This window comes from Chamaea fasciata, unplaced genomic scaffold (genome assembly GCF_029207755.1).
Source record: "Chamaea fasciata isolate MVZ Bird 193981 ecotype frontalis unplaced genomic scaffold, bChaFas1.0.hap1 SCAF_2, whole genome shotgun sequence".
NCBI classification, from domain to species: Eukaryota; Metazoa; Chordata; class Aves; order Passeriformes; family Sylviidae; genus Chamaea; species Chamaea fasciata.
Genome location: NW_027094087.1, coordinates 59724010 through 59749317, shown reverse-complemented (window position 1 = coordinate 59749317; position 25308 = coordinate 59724010). Strand labels below are relative to the sequence as shown.

The window sequence follows — 25308 nt, the reverse complement described above, 5'->3', positions numbered from 1 at the left end:
TTCCTTCTTTTTCCTTTACAGAAGGTGAGGAGACTGGAGTGATGGATAGCCTGTTGGAGGCCTTGCAGTCAGGAGCAGCTTTTCGAGACCGAAGGAAAAGGACACCAAGGTCCAAAGGTGAATATTCTATTTTAGATTTTATTTTCCAGAGAAAGTGAAAAGCATTATGGGTCCAGAATTTAGATACTGTCAGGTTTAATTTGTTTGTGCAATGACAGTTTTCAGGGATGTTCAGACTGTTGCTTATGTCAATAAGACTGGAAATTAGTATACTGAACTTATTATAGCCAAAGCATTATGACTGTTGAATACAGCCAAATGTACTTTAACTTTTTAGGGTTTGTAGTTGTATAGGGGAAGTGAAAGTTATCTTGCTTTATAAGTGAGTCTAAATCAAATTATTTCTCTGGTATGTAGCTGTCATTTATTCCAAGAAGTACCTGACTTCTAATTCCTAAATTCCTAAACTTCTGCTTTGTAATGTTGTAATACTCTGGTAGCTTTCAAACAGGTGTTTTATTTCCATTGTTTCTTTGCTTTTGCAGACATACCGCAAAATCTCAGTCCAACCACACAGAGGCCTGTGCTGAAAGCTTGTAACCATGGTAATGAACCATATTCATGAATTGCATGCACTTCTTAGGTTAGCTTATGTAGTTGATCTGTGCTTTCAAGACTGCTGTGATTATTTTTTCAGTTTTTTACATTAGTGGAGTACTAAACCATATTGCAACTTTCTTTTTAAAAATCATCTGAATATTACGTCCTGAAACTATACTTACTGCTTACTCTGCAAGACTCTTCTATTTTTTGTGGGATTTTTATTTATTTAAATTTTGATTATGTTTTTAAATTCTAGTACCTTTATAATCCTTAAGAATTATAATGCAAGTTTTTTAGGGTTTATGGAACTAATAGAAAGCAGAAATCGCATAATGTTTTAACTGTTACAAAGTGCCTGTTATACCAAATCTGAGAAATTTTGGCATTCATTCTGTATTTCTTTGTCTTGGTTTTCTTGGTCCTATAGCTGGAATGGTTTAAGCTATTACTTATCAATATAATTCAAAAGGAGTGTTGTCTCAACAAAATCATAGTAAATGTTTATTTGTAAACTGCTGAACTATCTCACTGTAACCAGTAGGACTTGTTCTTACATGAAAAGTTACCCATTAGCTTTGTTACATAGTCAGTCTACAGTCTATAGCCAATACTATATTGGCTGTATTTTAATTGAGGAGTCCAGAGTGACTCAGTTGCTCATGACTAGTGGTCTCAGGAAGAGGTTTATGTCTTTAGTCCTTCTGTTAAAGAAAAATTTTAATAATGGGGGCAAAAAAAATCTTCTTCCTTAGTTTTTAAAGCAGATTGCACTATTTTTTGATATTTAAATGCACTGCAGGTTTTATAAAGCGGATGTCATAAAACATCCTATTTTCAACGTATATTAATACATTAATGTATAATAATTATACCTCATGTTTAAGTGTTTATTTTTCCAAGTGAGTGTAGCAAAAAAACCCAACAAACTCAAACCTGTTGAATTTGGCATATAAACACAAAATTTAAAAAAATAGAGCTGAAAGGACAGTTTGTAGATAATTGCAGAAATTGGATCAAAGAGAAATCAAGTATATTTGACAGCTGCTTGTCTAACACATAATATATTGATACTTGAATAATGACTGTGGAGCACATCTGAATTTATCCTGTAAGTGATAGGTAGCTGTCTGTGGACAGACCGTAGCTTCCAGTTTTCAAACTTAACTGCCTTTGGTCAAACATTATGGCCATGTTTCAGGTTAAAACACAAAACAACAAAAAAACCCCCACTCACACTCACCAACATTTTAATGCTGAAAAATCTTAGTCTAAATCACAGGTGGATTTGTACATCAGATGGATATAATTTGGCACTAAAGTTTGACGTTCAGATGTCTGATTTGGAGAGAAGAGTAGACGCTTGGATTTTTTGGTTTTTTTTAATCAAAGTCAGATTTCCATAGAGCATTTTGAGGCAGTCTAATTCCAGGACATTTTAAAATGAATTCAACATTTCTTTCACTTGTCTTGTTAGCTCAGAAACAGGCTAGTACAGATCTGAGCTTGCTTTTAAGGAATTCATTAGCATGTTTTTGATTTGTTGACACTTGTCACAATGTCATCTTCCTATCTTGAGCCATATACAGCACCAAGCCTGGTGTAGATTATGGTGAGTTCAAAGCCTTTTTTTTTTCTTTTTTGTAGAAGTATTTGGTCATTTAGGTTATATACTGTCTAGAATGAATGCTAGACCCTGAGTGTCAAAGTCAATTTTGGATAATAGTGATAATAATCCTAATGAAGTTAATGTGGTCTGTCAAGATAGGAATTATAATGATAAAGTTTCTTTAATTTTCTTTTTCTGAGTTCAACAATGTATAATGTCATATTGTTTTCTGTATCCTTTTTTCTTGCACTTTATATCTGATATATAGATACATGCTCAATAGCCTGTTCTTTCTATCTATATGTGTATAAGTGATGAATGCTCTATATAATTGTCTAATACATATGCACCATACAAGCAAGAAGTCTGTGACTTTAGCCCACTTCAGAAAAACTGGGATATGTTATTCCACAGGAGTATTGGCTTGGTCATTCCTAATTTGCCTTGTTTTTTCCCAAACTAAAACTTCAAATGGATGCCAAATTTTATATCATGGGAAGAAAAACACTGTCTTACTGTAAGGCTAAAATATGTGGAGATTGCTGAAAGTCCTTAAATAGCAAATCAAGCACTTTCCATGTTTGCTTCTGTACTGGTTTTGGCTGTTTGGGTTAAGGGGTAACTGGTTTGGTTACTGTTTATTCTGCTGAGATTGACAGATTCACTTATAGTAGATATATTCTATTAATGCACACTGCAAATTCATACCTAGGATTCATCATACAGTCAAAAAGAATTGCAAGCCATGACTTGAAATGTCTGTTTTGAATCCTTTAGAGTGTAGTAATCTGTTGGGCAGGTGCCATCAAGTTCTAACTAATCTTTTCTGTTTCAAAACACAACCAACCAAATTAATAAAATCTAGTTTAGTCTTTATGATTAAAAACATTTTTCTGGAAAAAAGAGGAAACCAAATCAGATCCAAGCATAAATAGTGTTATAACCCCAAGCTGGCAGTTAAGTGCCAGCCACATGCTGTCTTCCCTGGTGGAATGCAAAAACAAAAAACTCATGGGTTGAGAAAAGAACAGTGTAACAATTGAAATAGGATAATAATAATAATAATAATAATAATAATAATAATAATAATAATAATAATAATAATAATAGTACTAATAGTTTCAGTTTAGATAGACAGGTATTTGCCAGGGAGGGTTGGAATTTTTTTTTAAATGTAAGCCCTTTTTTCCTTTTTTAAATTATTATAAATTTGCAATTAAAAGGCTGTTAGGCAAAGATTTTGGGAATAGGTATAGCATTTTTTTACTAGGGATATAAAAATACAGATGTTGTAGTACAGGAGAATAAGCAAACAAATAAACAAACAAGAAATCTTAGAAAAAAACTTTGACAGAGTTAGAAATACAACTTGATACTCTGTTGGTCAGGGTGTTGGAAGCAGTCCAAAGTAAGCTTTCCTGGAGTGGAGGATGTGGTTCTGTTGGAGTGGAGATGGTCTTGTTGAAAAAAAAGGGGTTTAGTAATGGTGAGATGGGTCTGGTCTTTTTTTAGGGAACTGGTGGAAAAAACTGGATACCTAGTGGGACTGTGGCTTTTATTTATCTAGGTTAAGATGGTTTGGCTCTTCCTCCCTGTGTGGAGCAGCTTACAATAGTGCAGTGTAATGTGTAATGTCATTGATGAGCTTTTAGTGGTCTATTAGCAGAAGACATTTTTATGGAAGTAGTGAAACAATGAAGAGAGATAAGTAGCACATAATAATAATAATGATAATAGGGAGGAGAAGGAGTAAAAAGTAGAGTGAGGGAGCGGAATGAAACACAAGAGAAAAAGACTGAATCGAATTCCTCAGTTTGCATGCAGAGCCTGATGCCATATGCTATGGAGTATCCCTTTGGCCAGTTCTGGTCAGCTGTCCCAGCCATGCTCCTCCCCAGTTTATAGCAACCCTGCCCACTGAATAGGGCACATGCAGAGCATGTGAGCATCCCTGTGCATGGGAACCTGAAAGTTCCTTGACTCAGGGTAAGCACTGCTGAGCAACAACCAAAACATCCTTCCTAGACTCAATTCAAAACAGAGCACTGTACCAGCTACTAGGAAGGAAATTAACTCTATCCCACACAAACACAGAACAGGAAACTGGTTCTATGTTTCACAAGGCATAACAAGGAAAAGAAATACAGCCTGAATGCACACTTTCTTCATAGCTGTAATCTAAATGGAAGCAGGAAGGAAATTTTTCTAACCATTGCCAATGTCACTCTCAGTACAAAGCTACACATATCAAGCTAGCATTTGCTTTTCAGGCTTAGCCAAACCCTCTAAAACAAAGTAATACAGAGGAGCAAGCCAGTGCTGCTCAGGTCTAGAACTGAGAACTGATATTGTTTCCTTTAACTAAATAGACTGCTTAAGGGGGGGGGGAAAAAAAGCGTAATAATAAATTTAGTGAAATGCTAGCTATTGTGTGGGCCATTTTTCTCTTCGTGATCTGCTGAGCTCCCCTGGAAGCTCTTGTTGTGTTCAGCTGGTACTTCTAATTAAAAAGGAGTACTCATTCTCAAACCACATTCCACAGTAGCTGAATGTATGGTATTTTCAATCCTACCGCATTCTTCTGTTATTGAACAGATTGCCTCTTTTTAACATGATATATGTTTAAAAAAATGTATGTTTAAAATAAGATGGGATGTGGCACTTGGTGCCATGGTTTAGTTCAGGTGTTAGGGCATGGGTTGGACTTGATGATCTTGAAGGTCTCTTCCAACCTTCTGATTCTGTGATATGTAGGTTTTGTCGAGTTTAAATCTGCTCTTTTTTTGTGATCAGAATTAGAAGTTGTATTTTTAATGCTTGTGACAAGGCCCATCAAGTTACAATATTTCTTGTGGAGAAAAATTCCTGCTGCATAACTAACAGAAATAATATACATTTAGAATTGCTAAATCTTGGAAGAGTTTTAATGCCTTAAGAATGCAAGTAATATGCACTAGATTTTAGTGGATATAGATAGGACTGGTATATTTTGTTCCCATTCGTTGTTTTTTTTGGGTTTTTTTTTGTTGTTTTTTTTTTTGATTGCCTACTGAATTACATTTGTGTGCAAAACTACCTGTTAATGTTACTGTTTGCTTTAAGTGCAAAGGACCATGTTCTGCAGTAAATATTGTGGTATATGCTTTTGCTATAATTCCAATTCAGAGCACTGTTTGACACAAGCAAAGTATTGGTATAGTTTTACTGGTGTGCTTAGGGTTCAATAGCATATATCAGAGGAGCTCTTTTATTTAGAAAGCAGAAGAAAGCACTTAATTTTCAGTGATCAGGATTTAGACAATCATTTCAAACAGCCAATAGCTATGGCTGATCTGAGTTTATCAATTATTTGCAATAAGAGTCAAGGCATATTTGCAGCTTATTTCAAGCTACTGAAGTCCAGATACATAGAGCAGCATATTAGAGGCAGGGCAGAGCCCACTGCAGCACAGAAAGCTGCATTATTCACTAAGTTCTTGGTCAGGTTTTGCAGCCTGCATCAAGTTCTCTGCTGCTATGGCTACGCATTTATTTGCAGTAGCATTAGCGAAGCTAATTCTACCTGAATTGCATGAATACAAATTTGAGATGCAGCTTTTATTGTATATAAACACATACCTCAAATGCAGCAGAAAGAGGTTATTTTTACAAGCAGATCATATTAAAAATGCTGTAAGTAAAGAAAAGCTATAATAAAGTGCAAGAAAAAAAATAGATTGTTTTTTGGGACTGCAGAGGCTGAAAGAAATCTTTCTGTCACAATCAGTAATTGCATTGTGGACTACATTTCTAAAGGTGACAAAAAGGTCTTGTTTCTATACTGAGATCAAACTTCCATGGTGAGAGATGTAATTGTTATAGCTGTTTGTTCAGTGAGTTTATACGCAATAGAATAATTTTCACGTCACATGTAGTCTGAAGCATTTTAAAGACTTCTGTTAAACAAAACCCTTATGTAGTAATGTAATTCTGTCCCAATTAAGCATAAGAAAACCCTTTTTTCATGTTTGTTGGGTTCTTTTGATCTTGTATTTATAATAGAACTGTCATCTGATACTCATATTAATGTCTCTGCTACCTTATTTCTGACAAACGAAGCTGGCAGTGAGCTCAGGCTCATCTTAGTTCTTGAAAAAGTGTGACCACGTAGAGGTCATTTTTATTTCATCATTGTATGCGACAGCAAGCTATGATTGGCATTTCAACCTAATTTTTCCTTAAATCTGTGTATGTTGCCGTCTTTTCGTCGGCTGCTGTATGTAGTGAACATTAGGAAGTACCTAACTGCCTGAGTTCCTTGGTGCAGTACAACACCTAACAGTGAAGAAGGTACCCATGACAATAACTTTTTCCCCAGATCATGTTAGCAGTAAAGGCACCCTCTTGAGCATTAGCAGTCCTTCATGGTAGTTATTGCTTTCAAAGCACTGTGCATTTTTAGCCATGTGATCAAAAAACATCGGTACCTCTGGTGGAGAAAATTTGTGTTTTACTCAACAGACAAGTTTTCTCAGTAGAAGACATGTAATAACTGCAGGCACTGTTATGAAAGGGAAACATTTAATAGGATTTCTATTAAAAAATGGTTCTCAGTTGTTGCCATTTTAAGACCAAATCTTCACTTCAATATTGACTTCATAGGTCAAGTAAAATTGCTGCTTATTCTAACAGAAATAATTCCCCTGGAACCCTCTACACTGTTTATAATAGGGTTTTTTTTTTTCCTAGAGCATACAGCAGAGTTCAAAGAAACTGACCATAAAAGTCAGTTTTGCACGTGTGGAAAGAAAAAATAATATCCAGACAAGGAAACTGAATTTGCACATTTTTATTTCTTTCTTTAGAACTATTTCTGCATTGCCACAGTTGCAAACACATACCATCACAAAAATATCCCTGAAGAATTTTCATTCCAAAATATCTAGGAAAAAAATTAATTTTGATTTTCCAACTCAGAAGGGATGGCAGCCAGCAAGAATTTAGAATGGAAAATGAGAAAAAAATTTGGGGGGCCTTTTCTAACAAAATGTTCCTTAAAATAAAGACTGGCATAGAGAAGTATAAGCCACTCATTTATTTAATCATCTATTTATTTTAAAATGCCAAGTGCTGAAAAATGATTGGATGGAGACTCTGTCAAGAGAGGAAAAGAGTACTTTAAATCAGTAGTAATTTTGTATTATTACTGTGAAAATACTGATCTAGACAGAAAAAAAATGCTGTCTTGCCCTTAGTATAAGCTAAACACACACTAGAAACCTGCATTTAAAAAGAAGAGGAGGAATTTTAATCCTACAAAAAATGTCCCTGTCTATTTTGTTAAAGTCTTGTGGGATTTCCCTTATCAACTCTCACGAGTGAGGTTGCACGCATATCCTTCACCCTATGTCTTATTAGATAGCATTTTAGCTGAACATAATTTAGACAAAAAGGAGAACCTAAGCTTTTCCGGACTAAAAATTTTAAGTACTGCCCTGAGACAAGGTGGACCTTTTAATGGGGCTTTTTCTCCAGAGGTTTGACAACTTCATTCCTAAAATGCGACCCTTTGAAGATGTCAAATTAGACACTCAGAAGAGCTAATTGCTTTTGTAAATATTTTGTCAGTGTTCATTGGTATTAGTTGAATAAGATCACGGCTCTCAAGGGAGGCAAGGACACTTTCTGCAAGATAAGAACGGTAGCAAAGAGGTGACATTTGAAAGCAGTGACACTGTATATTCCATAATTGCACATACAGTAAATGTCAGCTTCATAATCGCCTAGGTAGGTAACCAGATTTCCAAAAGCTTCAGCAGGCAAGTTATATATTCAAAGCAGTCAGCTGAAAATTTCTCAGTGGAAAATCTTAAATCTGCAAAGGGAGCTGTAAATTACCAGCAATGTACCCATATTTGTCTTTCTGATTTTCAGTCACACAGAATTTCCCATTTGAAGACAATTACCAAGTTTATATTTATAGCAAAGAGATTCTGTCACTTCTCAGAGCACTTTTCAAGTCTCTTCCATATTTGTTAAACAAGATTTTAGGTATAAATTTACCAGTCTGTTTCACTTCTGTTTTCTGAATGTTAAGAACAAGTAGTATCTAAGCTCCTGCTTCATTCTTCATAGGCTTTTCGAAATTTGATCTGAATAGCAGATTCGCTGACCAACAGCCATAAAGCTCTTTATATTGTGGGGTTTTAAAAACAGCTAGATAGATACACACACATATATATTTTCTTAAAGAGGTTATCTTTCATAAAGAAACCACAAATAAACCACAAGTGAAATATTAACTGAGAATTTTTCAAATTTTCGTCAGCTAGACATTGAAAATGAGTTTTCTCTGGTTAAAGACTTCACTGGGGACAAAAACTGAGATACTTACAGAGTATGATTCCCGAGTCTGTTCTGTGACTCCAGTGATGTTGTTTAGTCAGTCAGAATTCAAAAGATTTAGAGAAATCACAAAACATTATTCATTAAATTCTTCAAGCACTTTTCTTAAGTCATCCTTTTATGCCTGGTAAGTGAATGTGTTCCGTTAATGTTCGAGGATTTTTTCTTCCTTTGGGAGAATTTGGTTTCTTTTTTTTTTTTCCTAAGTGGTTGCTGTAACAGAACAAAAATGTTGTGTAGAAGAAATACCGGAGTTATGTTTCTGCCTGATTTTTTCATTATAGCCAATCATCTGCAAAGGTCCAAACACACAGAGAAAACCAAGGGTATCTTCAACCTCTTCCTTTTGTTGGGGTGGGAACACTTGGAAGATTTACTTTCAAGTTTTTGAATACTCTAAAGGGAAATTCTCAGTTCAGCTGTATCAGAATTAGTGCTTGCGCCTGGAAGTTCTTGATAAATCTAGTAGTTTCTTTGCTTTGTTCAAAGAATAGATGAGTCTTGTGTATTTCCACCATACGTGCCTAGGACAATATGTGTCAATCACCCAGCAAGATAATCTGAAGCCTCAGAAAGCCTTTTGGTGGCTCAGACCTGGAGATCATGAGTAATAAAGGAAGAAAATGCAGGGGTCAAATGCAGCTCTTCTTGCCTGAATGGCAGGAGGAAAGATGATAGCCAGGCTTCTGCTGAATGATCTGGAACAGTGTGAGCAGGTTGGTCTGCAAATCCTCTTTTCTTATGGTGAGGCAGGTTACAAATCCAAGATGGAAGCAGCAGTTTAAGTAATTTTGGGAAAGAATATTTGGAATTTCAATCTATTCCCTTTCAGCATTAACTGTGAAGTAGTTTGGCTTTTATTCTTGGCATGGTAATCTTGTGCTTTGGAAAAAAAGCCACCAACTTTTTAAAGCAAAATTGTTTTAACCAAACAGAAAAACTGTGTGAAGTCTATGCAATTTCCTAGATGATTTTACGTCCTGGAGGATAACTAGTATATACTTCTTTCTTTGAGAGACTATAACTGTCTAGTAAGTACCATAGTCTTTCTGTAACAATAGTTTGTCATGATGTCTTTAAAAGAAGACTTTTTGTAATGGTGAAGTTTTTTATTTCCATGGGGAAAAGAGTTTTATCATGCTTTTTTTTGTCTCCTGACAATATTATTTAACTCCATATAAAACTCCAAAGGAACTCCAGAGAAATAAAAGAAAAACTGTTACCTGACTCTATAAGCTTGACCGTATTTGCCATAGGTTTTAAAAAATCTAAAGGCTGGGATTTGGAAAAATAAGAGTGAATTTATTCTACACTATTCAAACTTGCAGTTTTTTATTTTCTCCCTCCTTGCAGCATAGCAAAATGATAAAATAAGAAATTGAAAAGATAACATTGAGACTACTTAGTGTCATGAACAGGGAAACGGAATGAAATCTCAGCAGATTTTCAGCACAGGCAAATAATTATTCCAGAGGTTTTTCTTTTTATCTGTTTTCTTAGGCTTTAAGCCTGTTTCCTTGTATTTGAAAAGAAGTGAGTGTACATGGTGCATTATAATACAGTCCACATAAAAATATCTGAATCAGCTCTAGACAGTCTACTTTTTGTACTTGAGGTAAGATAGCTTTTAGGTCAGGAACGAATTTGGATATCACAGCCCAGTTTGGGGGTTTATGAAGATATTCAGATATCTGTGTACTACACCTAATTGAGCTATGCAATTTTAGAAGCACATCCAAGATTGTGGCAGGAATCATGACCATCCATCCATTATGAGTATTTGAATCAGTAGACTCACTAACATTTTTTATTTATAGTGGCACTCTGTGAGCAGAGGGGCTAATGAACAGAAGGGAACTTTGCAGGGATACAGAAAACATGGTTTAAATCCTCTCCTTGAGGGAACAATAAATCTTGATGAACCAGGGTTAAACACAACTGAGTGAGGGCTTTCACTATCCAGCTTAACTTTGGCACCTAAGTTTTACTAGTCTTTTAGCTTGGTAACTAAATTTATTAACAATGGAAGCAAATCCTATCAGAGTATATCTTAGCTGAAAGGCAGCTGTTTGAGTTACTACAAATACGTTAGCCAGAGAAATAAGTCTTAAAGGTGATGATCTTCCCGTTGTTTTCTCTAGGCTCTGGAGAAGGGATCAGAATATGAAACCTATTAATGCATAAAGGCTTCTGCTGCTTTTATAGCTTTGCATAAGGTTTGCATTTTCTGATTTTGGTTGTTTTTTACTGTAGTCATAATTACATTTGGTGATTTTTTTTAATGTTGCCTTAGTTTAAAAAGCAGAGATTAATCCCCAAATTCTCTCAATTCCTTGCCAAAATTGCTTTCTTTTCAGTACATAAGCAGAGAAACATTTATCTGAGAACATATTCTTATTTCAGTAGGTGCATTTTATTGTTGTCATTACCAGAGAAGGGAGACTAAATATATATTTTTTCTTCCTATGCTCTAAAATATAAATATCTCCTTTGATCCATCTTTTCCAAGAGAAAGTGAATTTCACGGTATCTAATCTTTCACTCTGCCATCAGTAGCTCAAGAGCTGTCTGAGTGAATCTAACGCTTCCAAATCTGCTGATTAACTCATATGAACACAATGCCAAATTAGGCAATTAAACTGAGGGAGGAGCTTGTGGAGGGCATTGTTACAATTTAGTCAATATTTATAAAGTAAGATAATAAATTACAGCTATGTCAAAATAAATGCTACAAGCTAATAGAGTGCCCCATCCTTTCATCTGATCCTAAACCTTGTGGGGTTTTTTTCGTTTGTTTGTTTGTTTGGGGGTTTTTGTTTGTTTGTTGTGTTTTTTGTTTGTTTGGTTTTTTTGTGGTGGTGGTGGTGGTGCTTGGGAAGTGGCTTTTCTTTTGGGTTGCTTGGGTTTTTATAGCATCATTAAGGTTGAAAAAGACCTCTAACATCGAGTTCAATCAAACACCACCATCTCAACTAAACAACAGCCCTAAGTGCCACATCCAGTCATACCTTGAACACTACCAAATATGGTGGCCCTACCACCTCCCTGGGTAGCCCATGTCAAAGCCTTGCCACCCATTCAGTGAAGAATTCTTCCTGGTGTCCAACCTGAAGCTACCCTTGTGCAACTTAAGGCTGTGTCCTCTTGTCCTATTGCTGATTGCCTGGGAAAAGAGGCCAACCACCAGCTTGCTACAACTTTCTTTCAAGTAGTTGTAGAGAGTGATAAGGTCTACCCTGAGCCTCCTTTTTCCCAGGATAAACAATCCCAGCTCCATTGCCCTTCTCTGGTCACACTCCAGCACCTCAGTGTCTTTCTTGTGGTGAGGGGTCCATAAACAGAGGGCTTGAGTGCCTCACCAGTGCTGAGTACAGTGGGACAATCACTGCCCTGGTCCTGCTGGCCTCACCATTGCTGACAAAGGCCAGGATGCCATTGGCCTTCTTGGCCACCTGGGCACAACTGGATCATGTTCTGTTGCTGTCAACCAGCACCCCCAGGTTCTTTTCCACTGGGCAGCTTTCCAGCCACTCTGCCTCCAGCCTGAAGCGCTACAAGGGGTTTTTGTAACCCAGGTACAGGACCCACCAATTGGCCTTGTTGAACCTCATACAATTGGCCTCAGTCCATTGATTCAGCCTATCCAGATCCTTCTGCAGAAACTTCCAGCTGACTTCTAGCAGATCAACACTTGTGCTCAGCTCAGTGTTATCTGCAAACTGAGGGCGCACTTCCTGCTCTCATCCAGATCATCAGTAAGGATGTTAAACAGGACTGGTTCCAGTGCTAAGACCTGGGGAACACTGCTAGCAGCTGGCCACCAACTGGGTTTAGTTCCTTTCTCCAACATTCTTTGTGCCTGGCCATCCAGGCAATGTTTCACCTAGCAAGACTGCACCCTCTCTGAGCCATGGCCTGTCAGCTTCTCCAGGAGAATGGTGTAGGGAGACAGTGTTGAAGGTTTTACTGAAGTCTGTGTAGACTACATCCACAGCCTTTCATCAATCACCTGGGTCATGAAAGGAAATCAAGCTGGTGAAGCAGGGCCTGCCTTTCCTAAACCCGTGTTGGCTGGGCCTGATGCCCTGGTTGTCCTGCACACGCCATGTGATGGCATTCTAGCTAATCTGTTCTATAACCTTCCCCAGCACTGAGGTCAGGCTGCAAGGCCTGTAGTTTACAGGATCCTCCTTCCCACCCGTCTGGTAGATGCGTGAAATTTGTCACAATTTGCATTGTTTGGTTCTTAAACTGAGATCTCCAGGCTGTCTTTATAGACATCTACAATTGCACTAAAAGATAGAATCAAAGCACTAAACACATAAAGTGCTTTAAAATGTTAATTACTCTGGGAAATCAGGTATTAAGCATTTTTAACTGACCTCCAAAATTAATCTACGTATTTAGTCTCTTGAAGAGGACCTCATCTCATCAGATGCACAGTTTAGGGTGTTTAGGCTCCTCATAGTGGCTAGAGAGAGGCACATACCCATCCTACACAGGAGTTAGCCTATATAAATTGTTATTAGTCAGTGAGTTCATGCCTCCAATTTAAAGTGCTTGAGGCTGAGAGACCTGATAAGTGTTGTTCATGTTTTAGTTCTCTGTCTCTGTGTCTAATAAAGTTAATAAAATAGACACAGCACACTCAATACTGCAGATGAAACAATAGCTTGAATAGCTGCTCTTTTAAGTTCATATTCTGTCGTAGGCTATGAATGATACAAGTGCTTCTGAGTGGCAAAAAAATTGTAATTCTCTTACATACATACATACAAAATTTACATTAAATTTGGATAGCTAATTTTGTTATGCTTCCAAATTCTAGTATTTTGATAATCATCTCTTTTCTTTACTATAGGGTATGCTTGTGTAATTTGTGTTACACTGATAGTGCAATAATATTTTTTAATCTAGTGATGCTTTATTTAACTAGCTGGATTAAAAGTAAATAGATCAGTAGTGTAGCTTTAAGTTATGCAGCCTTCCTGGAATGCAAGGTGAATTCTTAATTTCAGCATAAAGAGTAAACCAGGATTGATGTGTGAGTAGCTGCAAACTCCGTTTTGGCCATTTAGCACAGAAAAAAAAGTACTTTGCTGAAGTCCCTAGTTTTATAATTGTACTGTAGATGGTAGTCTTCCCCTTTCTCTAAGAAATATAAAATCATTTTAATTCTGTGTGATCCATCATCAGGCAACTACTCAAAAAAGTAACATTCTTAAATGCTCTCAAATGTCCAGTAGCAAAAATAAATGAAGGGCAGAGTGCATTAAGGAATTTCCAGTTGTGTCTCACAGGGCAGAGAAAACTGCTGTGAGAGAGCTCCTGGGATAGCTCCTGCTCTTGCTGCCCTTAGCAATAGCTTCCTGACTAATCAGTCTCTGAGCTTACCCCAGTGCTTTAAGTCTGTTCTTTCTCTGTTGCCAGCTGCTGACTGAAAACAGGACACAGCCAATTACTCTCCGCTGAGCTTACCCAGTCTCTGTTTATCCACCTAACAGCAGTTGCTCTGAGATCATTTTATTGAAAACTTGTTATGCAGTGAGATCTACTATTATAAAATCTTGTATTTGTTTTCATTGGGGTCAAAAATACAGGAATCTTACAATCTATAATTGGATTATATTATTTGGAATAGTTGCTTCCTATGGGACAGAAAACAAAGCATGCTGAAGTGGAATTAATTTCTTCCTTTTCCACATTCCAATGTCCATCAATTAAAAAAAAGGGTTATCTTTAATATTAGAAGTTAAAAAATAGACTGTTAATGACTCTTTAATTGCAGATACTACTGGCTATATGCTAATTTCTTGGGTTGGATTCTGATCTTCCTTTGCAGATCTTTTTTCTTCCTTTCTATTTGTATCAGAAACCATATGAATGATACCTAATGATAGTTTTTCTTGTCTCCAACCACATCTTGTAGCATCCTTATTCTAACCCCTCTTTCTTACTCATTTATCAGTGCTATAGACCATTAGCACATTCAACAGAACCACTTAACTCTAGTGTATAAAACATTTTACTCCTATTTCAGTCTGTAACTGCAGATTTAGCCTAATAAAAAGGGCATTTTTGACCTGTGCCAATAAACTATAAAATGTACTGTGGTCTGAAAATGAGAATATTGTTTATTATAGAAGTGTTTTACATTCACATTAGTAATAAAGCTTTGGTGAAATTGTGCATGTTGAAGGAACTAAGCAACCAGAAAGGCTGCAAAGGATCTCCAGCTGATGTTTTCTGGGAAAGCTGTAGTAACACAAAATATACTTTTATTATTTTTCTAGTAACTGAAAGTCCGAAGAGATGCATTAAAAAAAAATTATGTCATAACTACTTAAAGCTAAATGAGAGCCAGGTCAACAATAACTTAAAGTAATGTGCTGTCCAAAAGTCATAAAATATTTTTTAATTAAATAGCCATACGGTTTACATCCTTTTAAAGATCTGAGAAAAAGGTGGTGGGGTGGGATTCAAATACTGTATGCTTAGACCTCCCATCCAAAACTGGGTGTCACTCAGAATCTGGTTTTGCTCAGATATTACTACAAGATGCCTTTTAAGATCTGCTAGCTCTTGGGTTGCACTATACAGTCAAACAAGATTTTTTCATCTGTACTTCTACAATGCCAGTGCTTTGAGTAGTTGCAGGGTATTTTTTCTTATACTTAGTACCTCTTTGCTTTAATTTAGCCCATTTGAAAAAAGTCACCAAGCAGATGGGCATTGCTTCTTATTTTCAGTTTAAAAATCTTTATACCCTTAGCCTGTGTTGACATAGTGAAAGTTATTTCAATGTTTGCATTACAGTAATGCATCTCTCCAAGTGATAAGAAAGCTTACTTGGTCAAGAACACTTTTTAACAAAAATACTAACTGTATTTCATATGGAAGTAAAGTTTGACTAAAATTAATCTACCAGGGCCTGGCTTTTTTCAAAGCTAAACTAAACAAGTTAGAAAGAACACTAGGAAAACATGAGAAATGGGAAAGCTTCTCTTAAGCTGCCAGTGTGTATGCTAGTAAAGAGTGCACTTCAGTGCCTTATGTCCTTGGCTTCAATTGCAGATTTCAGCCTTAATTTTTAGTTATTAATGTAGAATTCTCTTTACATCAAATTGTCCACCTTCAAAAACTAAGTTGAGTACAATAAAATTTTATAATCTGTTAGTTGGAATATGGTGAGCAAGCTAGTGGAGAAGTCTACTTCAAGGTGCTTTGTATTTGGAAAACAGTGCTGCTGCATTGCTGTGCTAAACAAGATTTTCAGATTTTGGAGCTAATGATAATACTTTGTACACTTACATGAGGTATACTGATGAGAAAAGTATATTGTCCTTAAAGTGTTCTTTTCTGATGAGGCACAGTGCTTCTCTGCAGTATTAAGTTCTGCTGCATATCTTTAGGACAAAAAGAGCTTTGCAGTTTTCACACTGCATAATACTAAAAGTATCATAATTGGTATTTCAGTGGTTTTTAACATGTTCATATTTGGTGTATCACAGACATTAAATTTGAGCTTTGAGCTTATGCCATTTTCAGCACATATTGAAATCCTTCCTCTGTTTGATGAGAGTAACATACTTTAACAGGTATTTTACCTGTTGTCTCTGAGGAGTTACTTAACTTTGAGGTATATGAGCCTCAGAGTTGAGGATTGATTTAGTGGATTTGATGTTCTTAAACCCACACCCACATAGAAGTGGGTATGTGGAAGTGAACAAATTCACCCAAGAAAGCTGAAATATCTTTCAGTTTACTCCGTAAATCAGTCCAGATTATTAAGTCAGCCTATGAATATAACTTATATCAGCTAAACTTTCCACTGGGATTTATGATTGGAGTGCATATAATAACTCATTACTGATCAATGCACGAGAGATGCTGTGTTATAATATGTATTCATGGGAAGTATCTGTACTCATTTTCCATTTTACATTTTTGTAAATAAAATCCCATTAATTATTAACAAAAAATTGAGTCAACCTTGAAACTCCCTGGATCACGGTGCATCAATCAAACAGAAGCAGTGATTTTTCTGGGATATTTTTTTTTCAGAATAGGTTTCCAATTAATCTTGCTTATTTCTTCGTTGTTGGCAAATTACATTTTCAGCAGTTTAAGGAAACAAGAAACACTGCAGTCTAACCAATATCATTTGTTGAACTAAATTAATCCTTAAAGCAAGTTAATAAGACCATCATCCAAAGCAACAACAAGATAGTATTAAAAATACCCAAGTGCCACTACAGATACTTTTGATTAAAAAAAATCATATTTCTCTTCATCACAATTGGAGTTTACCTAGAAGTTTAATTTCTAACACAATAGAAATAATTGCAACTAGAACTTGGGGCAGAGGTCTATTAGTTTAAAGAATAAGTGTTTATAGGTTTTTCTTGTTAATTTTTAGAAATTGTTTCATTTGTGCTCATTCCTTTGATACTTTTGCATATGAAGAGAAATATGGAAATAAATTATTTCACACAAACAGTGGTGCTAAAAATGAGATTGTGTTTTATCTTCTGAGTCACTTTTTAAAACCTACTCTATTATAGACATTCTTCCTGTGTTAAAAAAGAGAGAAAACAAAGCACTTACTTTGCAGAAAGAAATCAGTGAAGTATCGGCATTTTTTACTTTTTCCCTACATACAGGATGCTATCAAAAAATATGACAACTGACATCATAGTCAAACTGATTCTTGGAGTCTTAAGTATACTAATTTCTTGGAATGGGTATTGAATCATTAGCCAGTTCAGTGGCCCAGCTGTGTTAGCATGAGTCACATGAAGGACTGTTTATAGCCATTATTCTGGGTGGAGTTTTCATCTGATAAACTCATAAGCATTACCAAAAAAAAAGGTAGCAAGTCTATGATGTTTTCAAAGGTTTAACAACTCACAGCAGCTTCCTGACTTAAATGTGTGGCCCAACAGAAAAAAGCAGCTTGAAGTTCACTGTTTTGTTTGGGATAAAAGTTTTGAAGAGTGCTTCTGAAAAACTTTATTTACATGTTTTATTTTCTGATACAGTATTTTCAGTTAATTCAGATTCAGCTCAAATTAACAACTCTGTGTGTTTTGGGATAATTAAATTACTGTTTCCTCTTATCTTGGCTCACCATGCAGACTATTGCCCACCCCTATAGCTGCTTTTACTCCATTGCTATAGCAGCTCTGTTATTTAGGGATAAATCTTTTCTTCTCTCCATCAGTTGTTGTGAAAGAAATGTAAGCCACCTGTGAAAAAAATTAGCATATTTGGACTGACTTCTTGTGTTTGCTTGTCTGGATGTATTCCAGGTATTTTTATGTATGTGTAAGGGAAGGAGCAAATAAAGGTATTTCAGCTGTTCCTAGTTATTAAAATTGACCTGGATGTACCATGGACTGGGAGGAAGGGGAAGAGAAGGATGAAGAAAACCAGGTTCTTATGAATCAAAGTGAAAAATGGAGGAGGCGGGATGTGAAGGGTGGCTGAACGGGTGCATGAGCCCCAGCCTGCTGTGTTGGGAGCACCAGCCGCCACATCGTCTGGGCAACCCAGGTTGCCATGGCGATGGCAGCAGCGACCGAGGGATGAGCACAGCTCCCACTGCCCTGGACTGCAGATACTGGAGGAGTGTTAGAGACTCCCCAAACCTTGTTCTGGCAAAATGCATTTATTCCTGGCTGAAGGGAGAACCAAACAAAGCTGCTGCTGGGTTTACAAAGTTTCATATTCAGCAAAACTTTAGTCATGGGTGTTTCTTTCTGGCAGTTGGTGAAGAGAAGTAGGGCTTAGAAGTTAGATATGGAAAACAAACATTGGTTCTACTTCAGGGAAACTCGCCATGATACTATTTAGTTAGTTAGTTAGTTAGTTAGGAATACAGGTGACTACTAATAGCTCAGGCACTGTAATTGCCTCCCAGGAAAACAACATAAAACTGATATTGTCCCTCTTATTTATTATCAAGACATCATTGCATAACAATGCACTTCGACCGTAGTAGTAGTACACTTCATTTTTCCTACACAAGTGAGCATTATCTGTAGTTTCAAATATGAGTTGTACTTACCTAAATGGGGATTTTAAGCCTCGTGTCTTTACATACCAGAAAAGAATCCTTCAAAATTTTCAACATTCAACCTTAAAAATTTCATCAAAGAAGGACATCATGTGTTTGTTTCTGGAAGGTTAAAATTGCTCACAGTTAAAACTGGTTACAGTATTTTTAGATGACCAAGGTTTGTATTGCCATTGTACCATGTCAACTAGCTTAAAAGTCAGAATGTTTGTTTTTTCTGCCTTTTTTTCCTGTCTGTGCACATATACCTATTTATAACATCTAATCCTATCACTTGATTATTTCCTTCAACTCCAGGAAAACATTGGAAACTGACTGTTAAATGAGGGTTTTGTTGGGCTTCGGTTTGGGAATTTGGGAGGTGTTGGGGTCGAGGGGGTGTTTGCTTGGTTAGTTGGGATTTTTCAGGTTCTTTTATGTGTTGAGGAGAAAGGGTGAGTATTGTTGTTAAAGCTGTAATGTGATACCCAGAAAGATTTAGTAGAAATCCTAGGCTGAAAATAAATGTGGTAACTCTTCCATAAGTGAGTCTGTCACTGAACAGCAGGCTGACTGCCATCAAGAAACACTTCTGACACAGTAGATGTATTTTGGGAAAGGGGGAAGTAATGGATTGGGTTATTTGATGGGGAGTCTAAGAACGTATTTCCTGAGAGAAATGTCTGGGGCAGAGCTGTGATACCTATTTTTTTTTTTTCCTTGCTTCTAAGACAAAGAGAAAAAATAAATTTTACCCAAATGTACATTTTTCTGCATTGTATTGAAAACTGAAATTTCTTTCCATTTGGCATGAAATATTTGCTTTTCTGAGAGAAAGAAAGAAAAGCAATTGAGAAAGAGGGAGATGGATGTTACTGCCTTTCCTCAACACCAAGATTACTTCATCATTTAGCCAGGAGATGAGAACACAGATTCAGTTTTGTTCCTTTGTGTGAGAATGTTTCTGAATTTTCTAGAAATAAACAAGTCACCTACTCACCAAGCTTAGCTGCTCTTTCCCAATTGCTGCATGCTCTGAATATCTATGAGTAGTGGAACAGTCCCAGTAGATTCAGTCTAACTGAAGTCTCAGTGAGAAATGGGTTTGACAGAGTTAATCAAGACATCCAGACAGTGGATTGGATCATCAGCTTACTTTTTAGGTGAAGTTGCAAAGTTTATGGCCTCAGTTACTACAGTTGAGATAACCCTTAGGTCAGGGTATAAAATCTAAGAAGATACAGATTGATCTATGCGCCTTTTGTGTGAGGTACAGGATTTTCTCTGTGGATGATGTGCTAGTAGAATCAAAAGAAAACATGCCTGGAGCCTTTCTTTTCACGTATTTTATACAACCCTTCTTTTTGTAATAACCTGTGAAAGCATGCCACAATAAGTGGCAATTTTTTTTATCTGCCTTTGGAGAAACAGAATCCCAAGACACCTTCTCTGAATACCTTGGGAATAAAAGCTACGGTGTTTGGCATAGCTCTCAAGATCATAGGACCAATACTATTTCTTCATGCTTTTTTCCCCCTTTTTTCTTTCTTTTCTTTTGGAGGTTCACATTTTGCAACAGGTTTAAAATTACCACAATGACTTCTGAAAAAAGCTGCTGTTCTAATTTCACTTCATATTTTTCCAGATCATCTCCCTCACTGCCCTTTTCTGGGGGCCTTCACGGGAGAAATTGTTTTAAAAGGATGATGAATCAATTTAGGCAGAAGCAAGATAATTTCTCCTACACTTTCAGGGAAATGTCTCTTGTATTTTTCTGTCAAATGATCATCAATATGTACTATGGTCTGGTGTGCAAGTACGAACCAGTCATTTCCTGGATATTTTATCTATTTCTATTTTTTCTTTTTTTTTTTTTTTCCATTAGTTATGGCTAAGATAAGCATTGAAAAGCACAGTATATGTTTGTCGCATCCCTACCATATTTTCCTACACCAACAGAAGGATATAAAATAGCATTTAGGTTAGGGTTTCATCCCAAATGAACCTGACCTTCCTGGTCTGTACATTTTATGAGCATATGAATTCATTCTTTCTTGGGTTTTACAATGCTATGTTAGCATCTTCCATCACCTCAACAACTACCCATTTCTGAAAATGCATTCCTAGGGTTTGGTACATCTATCACAGGGATACATTGAAAAACAAACAAACAAAAAAACACGAAAAACAAACAAACAAAAAACCCCCAAAACAACAACAAAAACCTCCTCTTTTGGACTTGCTGCATGTTAAAGACTGAAGTAATTGGTTGGCAATGGTAAGATAACATTGAAGGCATAAGTGTTCATTGGATAGCAGGGGAAATGTTTTGACTTTCTGTAATGTAAGAGAGAAGCCTCTTGTTTAATTCACCTGGGGCTTTCTAGATTTGAGTGTCATTTCTTCCTTTAAAACCAACAGGTTCTTTGATACCTTGGTCATCTTGTTGAATACAAAGTATCCAAGAAGGCTGTTGGTAGATATAATTCGCCAGAAGTTTCTAGGGAAACAAAACCCAGAAAGACAAGTTCTGTGAAAACTGGTTATAATCCCATAACCCTGCAACAAATACAAATGGAAGATCCCAAAAGATATTCAGTTAAAACAAATTTTTTAAAAAAACAGTGGCAGAGCACTCAGAGATCAGATCATCAGCAAGGGAGTTTCAGCCAGCTGATTTGTGTGGCTTTGGTTGGTGTGGGTGTTGTTAGTTTGCTTTTTTAGTAGAACTGGATGTCCCAAAAACTGCCAGGAATCAGTCTGAGGGGTTTTTCATGTTCTTTCATGAATCCTTTACACTTTAGCTTAGGGAATTCTGGGAATGTCTTCTGGTAGTGTGAGGTTTTTTTACAGAAGGAAAAGTGAAATTTTAGGTTGATCAATTAATATTCTCCCCAAGAGAAGTACGTACTTTAGTGTTCTCTTCTGTAAGACTTAGGTGCTAATGGAACTATTTTCTCTGATTTAATACTATGGATATGAAATAAATTTTTGAAGTGATTTAAATAAGGATTTATTTTATTCAATGCAAGCATTACCAATTCACATAATAACACAGCTGTAGAGTTCCACTACAGAAGTATCATTGTTATCTGAAGTGCAAATTTAACATGTTTTTCATCCCAAAACACAGATATAAACCATTAAAACAGCATTCCCCTGCAGAAAGATCTGAACAGTGGTCTGCTGGAAACCTGAGTGTGACAGAACTTTATTTCTTAAGCATGCACTGTAACCTGATACATACCATGGTTTAGAACTTGACACACACCACAGAGCCGAAACATTTACCAACTGCTTTAAGCAAGGAAAGATTGCAGTTCATTTAGTGATTCAGTTCTTTTCAGATCAGCCTTGGAAACTTAGATGTGAAGCAGATCCATGTGTTAAGATACGTAGGATCTTTGTTCCCACACAGTTCATTGTGCATCTTAGTATACCAGTGAATTCTGCAATGTAATACAAACTTATATTTGTAACTACTGACAATGTTTTAAAATATTATAATAATTTAAAATATTATAATTATTCTTTTTCATCTTTGTAGAACATTGAAGATTTTCTTCTTTTTTAGTATTAACATCCTAGATGAGCATGGTAGGAAGAATACAGAGTTTATCTATTATCTCACGCTTGGAAAGTCTGAGTTTTATTTAAATGGTTTGCTGTTCAACTTTCAGGTATAATTACTGTAAGGCCATAATAATGGGTCAAAAGAGCAATTTTTTTTTGATCAGATGACAGTATTACCTAATAAAGAGAAAATTCCCAGCAAAGCTAGGTGTCAATAAATTGTTAAGATTACAGTGCATGATTCTCTTGGTTCCACCTCCCATCTTTAAAAATGATTGACGCTTTATATTTTATAAGTGTAGCTCTGGTTACAGTGTATAGGAGATTCTAAATGAAACCAGTTTTATACATTAACCTTCCTGAATAGTTTATGCGTTAAAAATTATAACAGTGAAGTGAAACCAGATGGACTGAGTAGAGTTGACAGCACCTTTCTGACTGATGAAATTGTTATTGATTTATGACAAATGCCAGTAAAAGCAGGCAGAGACTGTTTTGTTGCTGTCAGATGAGAACTGAAAGTAGGCAGGTTTTGTTATCAATCATTTGTTGTCGGTGTAAGACAGTGGAACGCTGCTATAATTGATTTGATAGCTCTGCCTGACTTGAGCTCCAGTGGCTACCACAGATCGTGGCAATGCAGCAGTGCAGAGAATTGACATGAAAAAGAAGTGACATGACTCCTCAGAGGCCAGGTTGTATGATTTAAAGGTGTATGTTTGTCAAAACATTTTATAAATCAGAATTTTCAGACTTAGAGGCAATTTATTGATAGCATGCAGTTTTGAGGTTAGTCTGGAAATGGGCTTATTTTATATTGTGGCATGAAATTTAATAAATGTTTTATGACTTAAAAGGATTTGCATGGGTAAAGAGACTTCTTTTTTCTCTTTTCTTTGCCTTGAAGAACAGCTTACATGATTTTATTCAGTTTGGTCTTTTGATGAAACTTTTCCCCTGATATAGTATCTGTCCCAGTTATGCCTAGTGTTATTGTAGAGTATTACTATGACACTTTGATCCTCTGTAATAGGCTCGGTTTTGTGTTTTAAAGAAATAAAATAATGATGGCTACTGAAGACCTAATAGGACTATTGAATAAAGCTTTGGGGACTTAGTTCTGAGGTAACCCCAAATTAATCCGTAATGTAATGTCCAGTAAACTTTACTTATTTCTCAGAGAATTTTTGATTTCTGAACAGTTTCAAGTTTGGTTCCAGCTGAGTTAATTAACAAACACAGATTGTCTTCTTTGCCATTTCCTGCAAGGGTAAGGATTATAGAATTAGAAAACACACAGTAGAGAATTATCTTAAGAAATATGAAGTCATGGATGCATTCTGCCTCTTCCTTATTTTAAGCATTAATTATACCAATTAGGTACAAACTTTATTCCCAAGCAAAACTCTGTAATGATACTTATGTATATGAGAACTTGAGAGATAAGAAAGCATCATATCCTTTACATAAACAGAGGATTCATGAGCTAGGAAGGACTTGGACAGTTAAGTAAGTGTAAAGATCAGGCTTATTTTTGATTCCACTGCTGTGCATCTGTACATAAAGTCAGTAATTCTCTGTCTGGATCAGGGAAAGTATTTTTGCAAATAAAAAGTGAGATATTGATGCCCTCCACCAGTGTTCAAAAATAATTAATTCAACTAGTTAATGTAGAACAGGGTTGCTAGGTTAATACAGAAAAATAGACTATTTAAAATTAAATTATTGAAACAGTGTGGCTTGTTTAGTCTAATAAAAGGAAGACAAGAAGAAACTGTATGTGTACATACATTTGTGTAAAATGTGCATGTAAAATACGCACAGATCTGTATGATATGCAATGTAAAGATATATATATATACAGTTATATAGAATATGTTGTATATATTTGGGAGGGTAAATGTTGGAGAAGAAATGTAAACAGCATAAACACAAGAACAAATGGAGATTAGTAACAAGAGCAGTTTTGAAAATAGCATTCCAGTAGGATGAGTAGTTGGTCCCATTTACATTGGGACATTTTAAAATTGTGAAAGTGAAAGTATGTTAGCATCATCATTGAAAATAATTAAGGAACTGGAATTTCTTAAGTCTTATATCCTATATTTTAACTCTGAATTTCTCCACACTAGTTTGTATTTTTCCCAGTCAATTCCTGTTTGCTTAAAAGGCTTATCTTTTTAGATAAAATGCTCTCTCAAAAAAAGATGTTCATAGGTTGTGTTTATATTACAGAAAAAAAAAAATGGTAAGGTTTTTACACTCGAAATGTCAAATATAGCTAGATTTTTAAAAATATATGTAGCTTTCCTATTTTTTTTCAATTTTGTTAACATCCCCAAAGTCAAAGAAAAGGAAAAAAATTTGATTTCATTTATGCTGATGGATATTAATTGCAGAGAAATATTATAGATAGAATGAAGAAAGCAAAGACAGCTGATGGATATAAAGAGAGATCATATTTTGTGCTATTTCTAAAAAGATTCCAGTTAAAAGAGAGTATCAGGTGGATGAGACATGGAAAGCCACTTCAACTACATGTGTGTTTTTAAATATTTAAAGGTAAGATTTAAAGATAACACAAAAGGAGTATTGAATTCTGCAAGGAACCTGAAGAGACTAAGAAAATTGAAACAACTAGGATTAAAGATGTAGGTAAAGGCAGATATATGGGAATAATCTTGAAGTCCTTGAGTTTCTACAACTGGAAAATGTTGTCGTGAGTTCACTGTTCCAACTCCTAAATGTTACTCTAGGAAGAGATACCCAAAAACTCTGTAAGAAGAAATTTGCTGGAACTAAATTCACTTCATTTCATAAGTATGTTTATCATCTTAAATTTTACCTAGACACAATCACTGCAAGGCATCAGAACAAAGGTGTAATACAGTCCTGCAGATTACTGAGCAAATGCATTAAATGTAGAAATACTGACTAAAAACCCTACACAACTATGACATAGAAAATTATGCATTTGATTGCTCTACTTTTACGCCATGTTTATATTCAAGAGTAACACTGTAAATCCAGTCAATTTAAGCTGTAAAATACCCTGAAAGATGTGTTCCACAACAGGTCTGAAAAT

At 35.9% G+C, this 25308-nt stretch overlaps 1 protein-coding gene across 1 annotated transcript in view; it reads left to right on the top strand.

Moving 5' to 3' along the window:
- The window catches only part of DIAPH3 (diaphanous related formin 3), a 208593-nt gene that overhangs the window by 149554 nt on the left and 33731 nt on the right, over positions 1–25308 (top strand). The window contains exons 26-27 of the mRNA XM_066176252.1: positions 22–117; positions 546–605. Coding sequence (XP_066032349.1) covers positions 22–117; positions 546–605 — 156 coding nt within the window. The remainder of the gene's footprint in view (positions 1–21; positions 118–545; positions 606–25308) is intronic.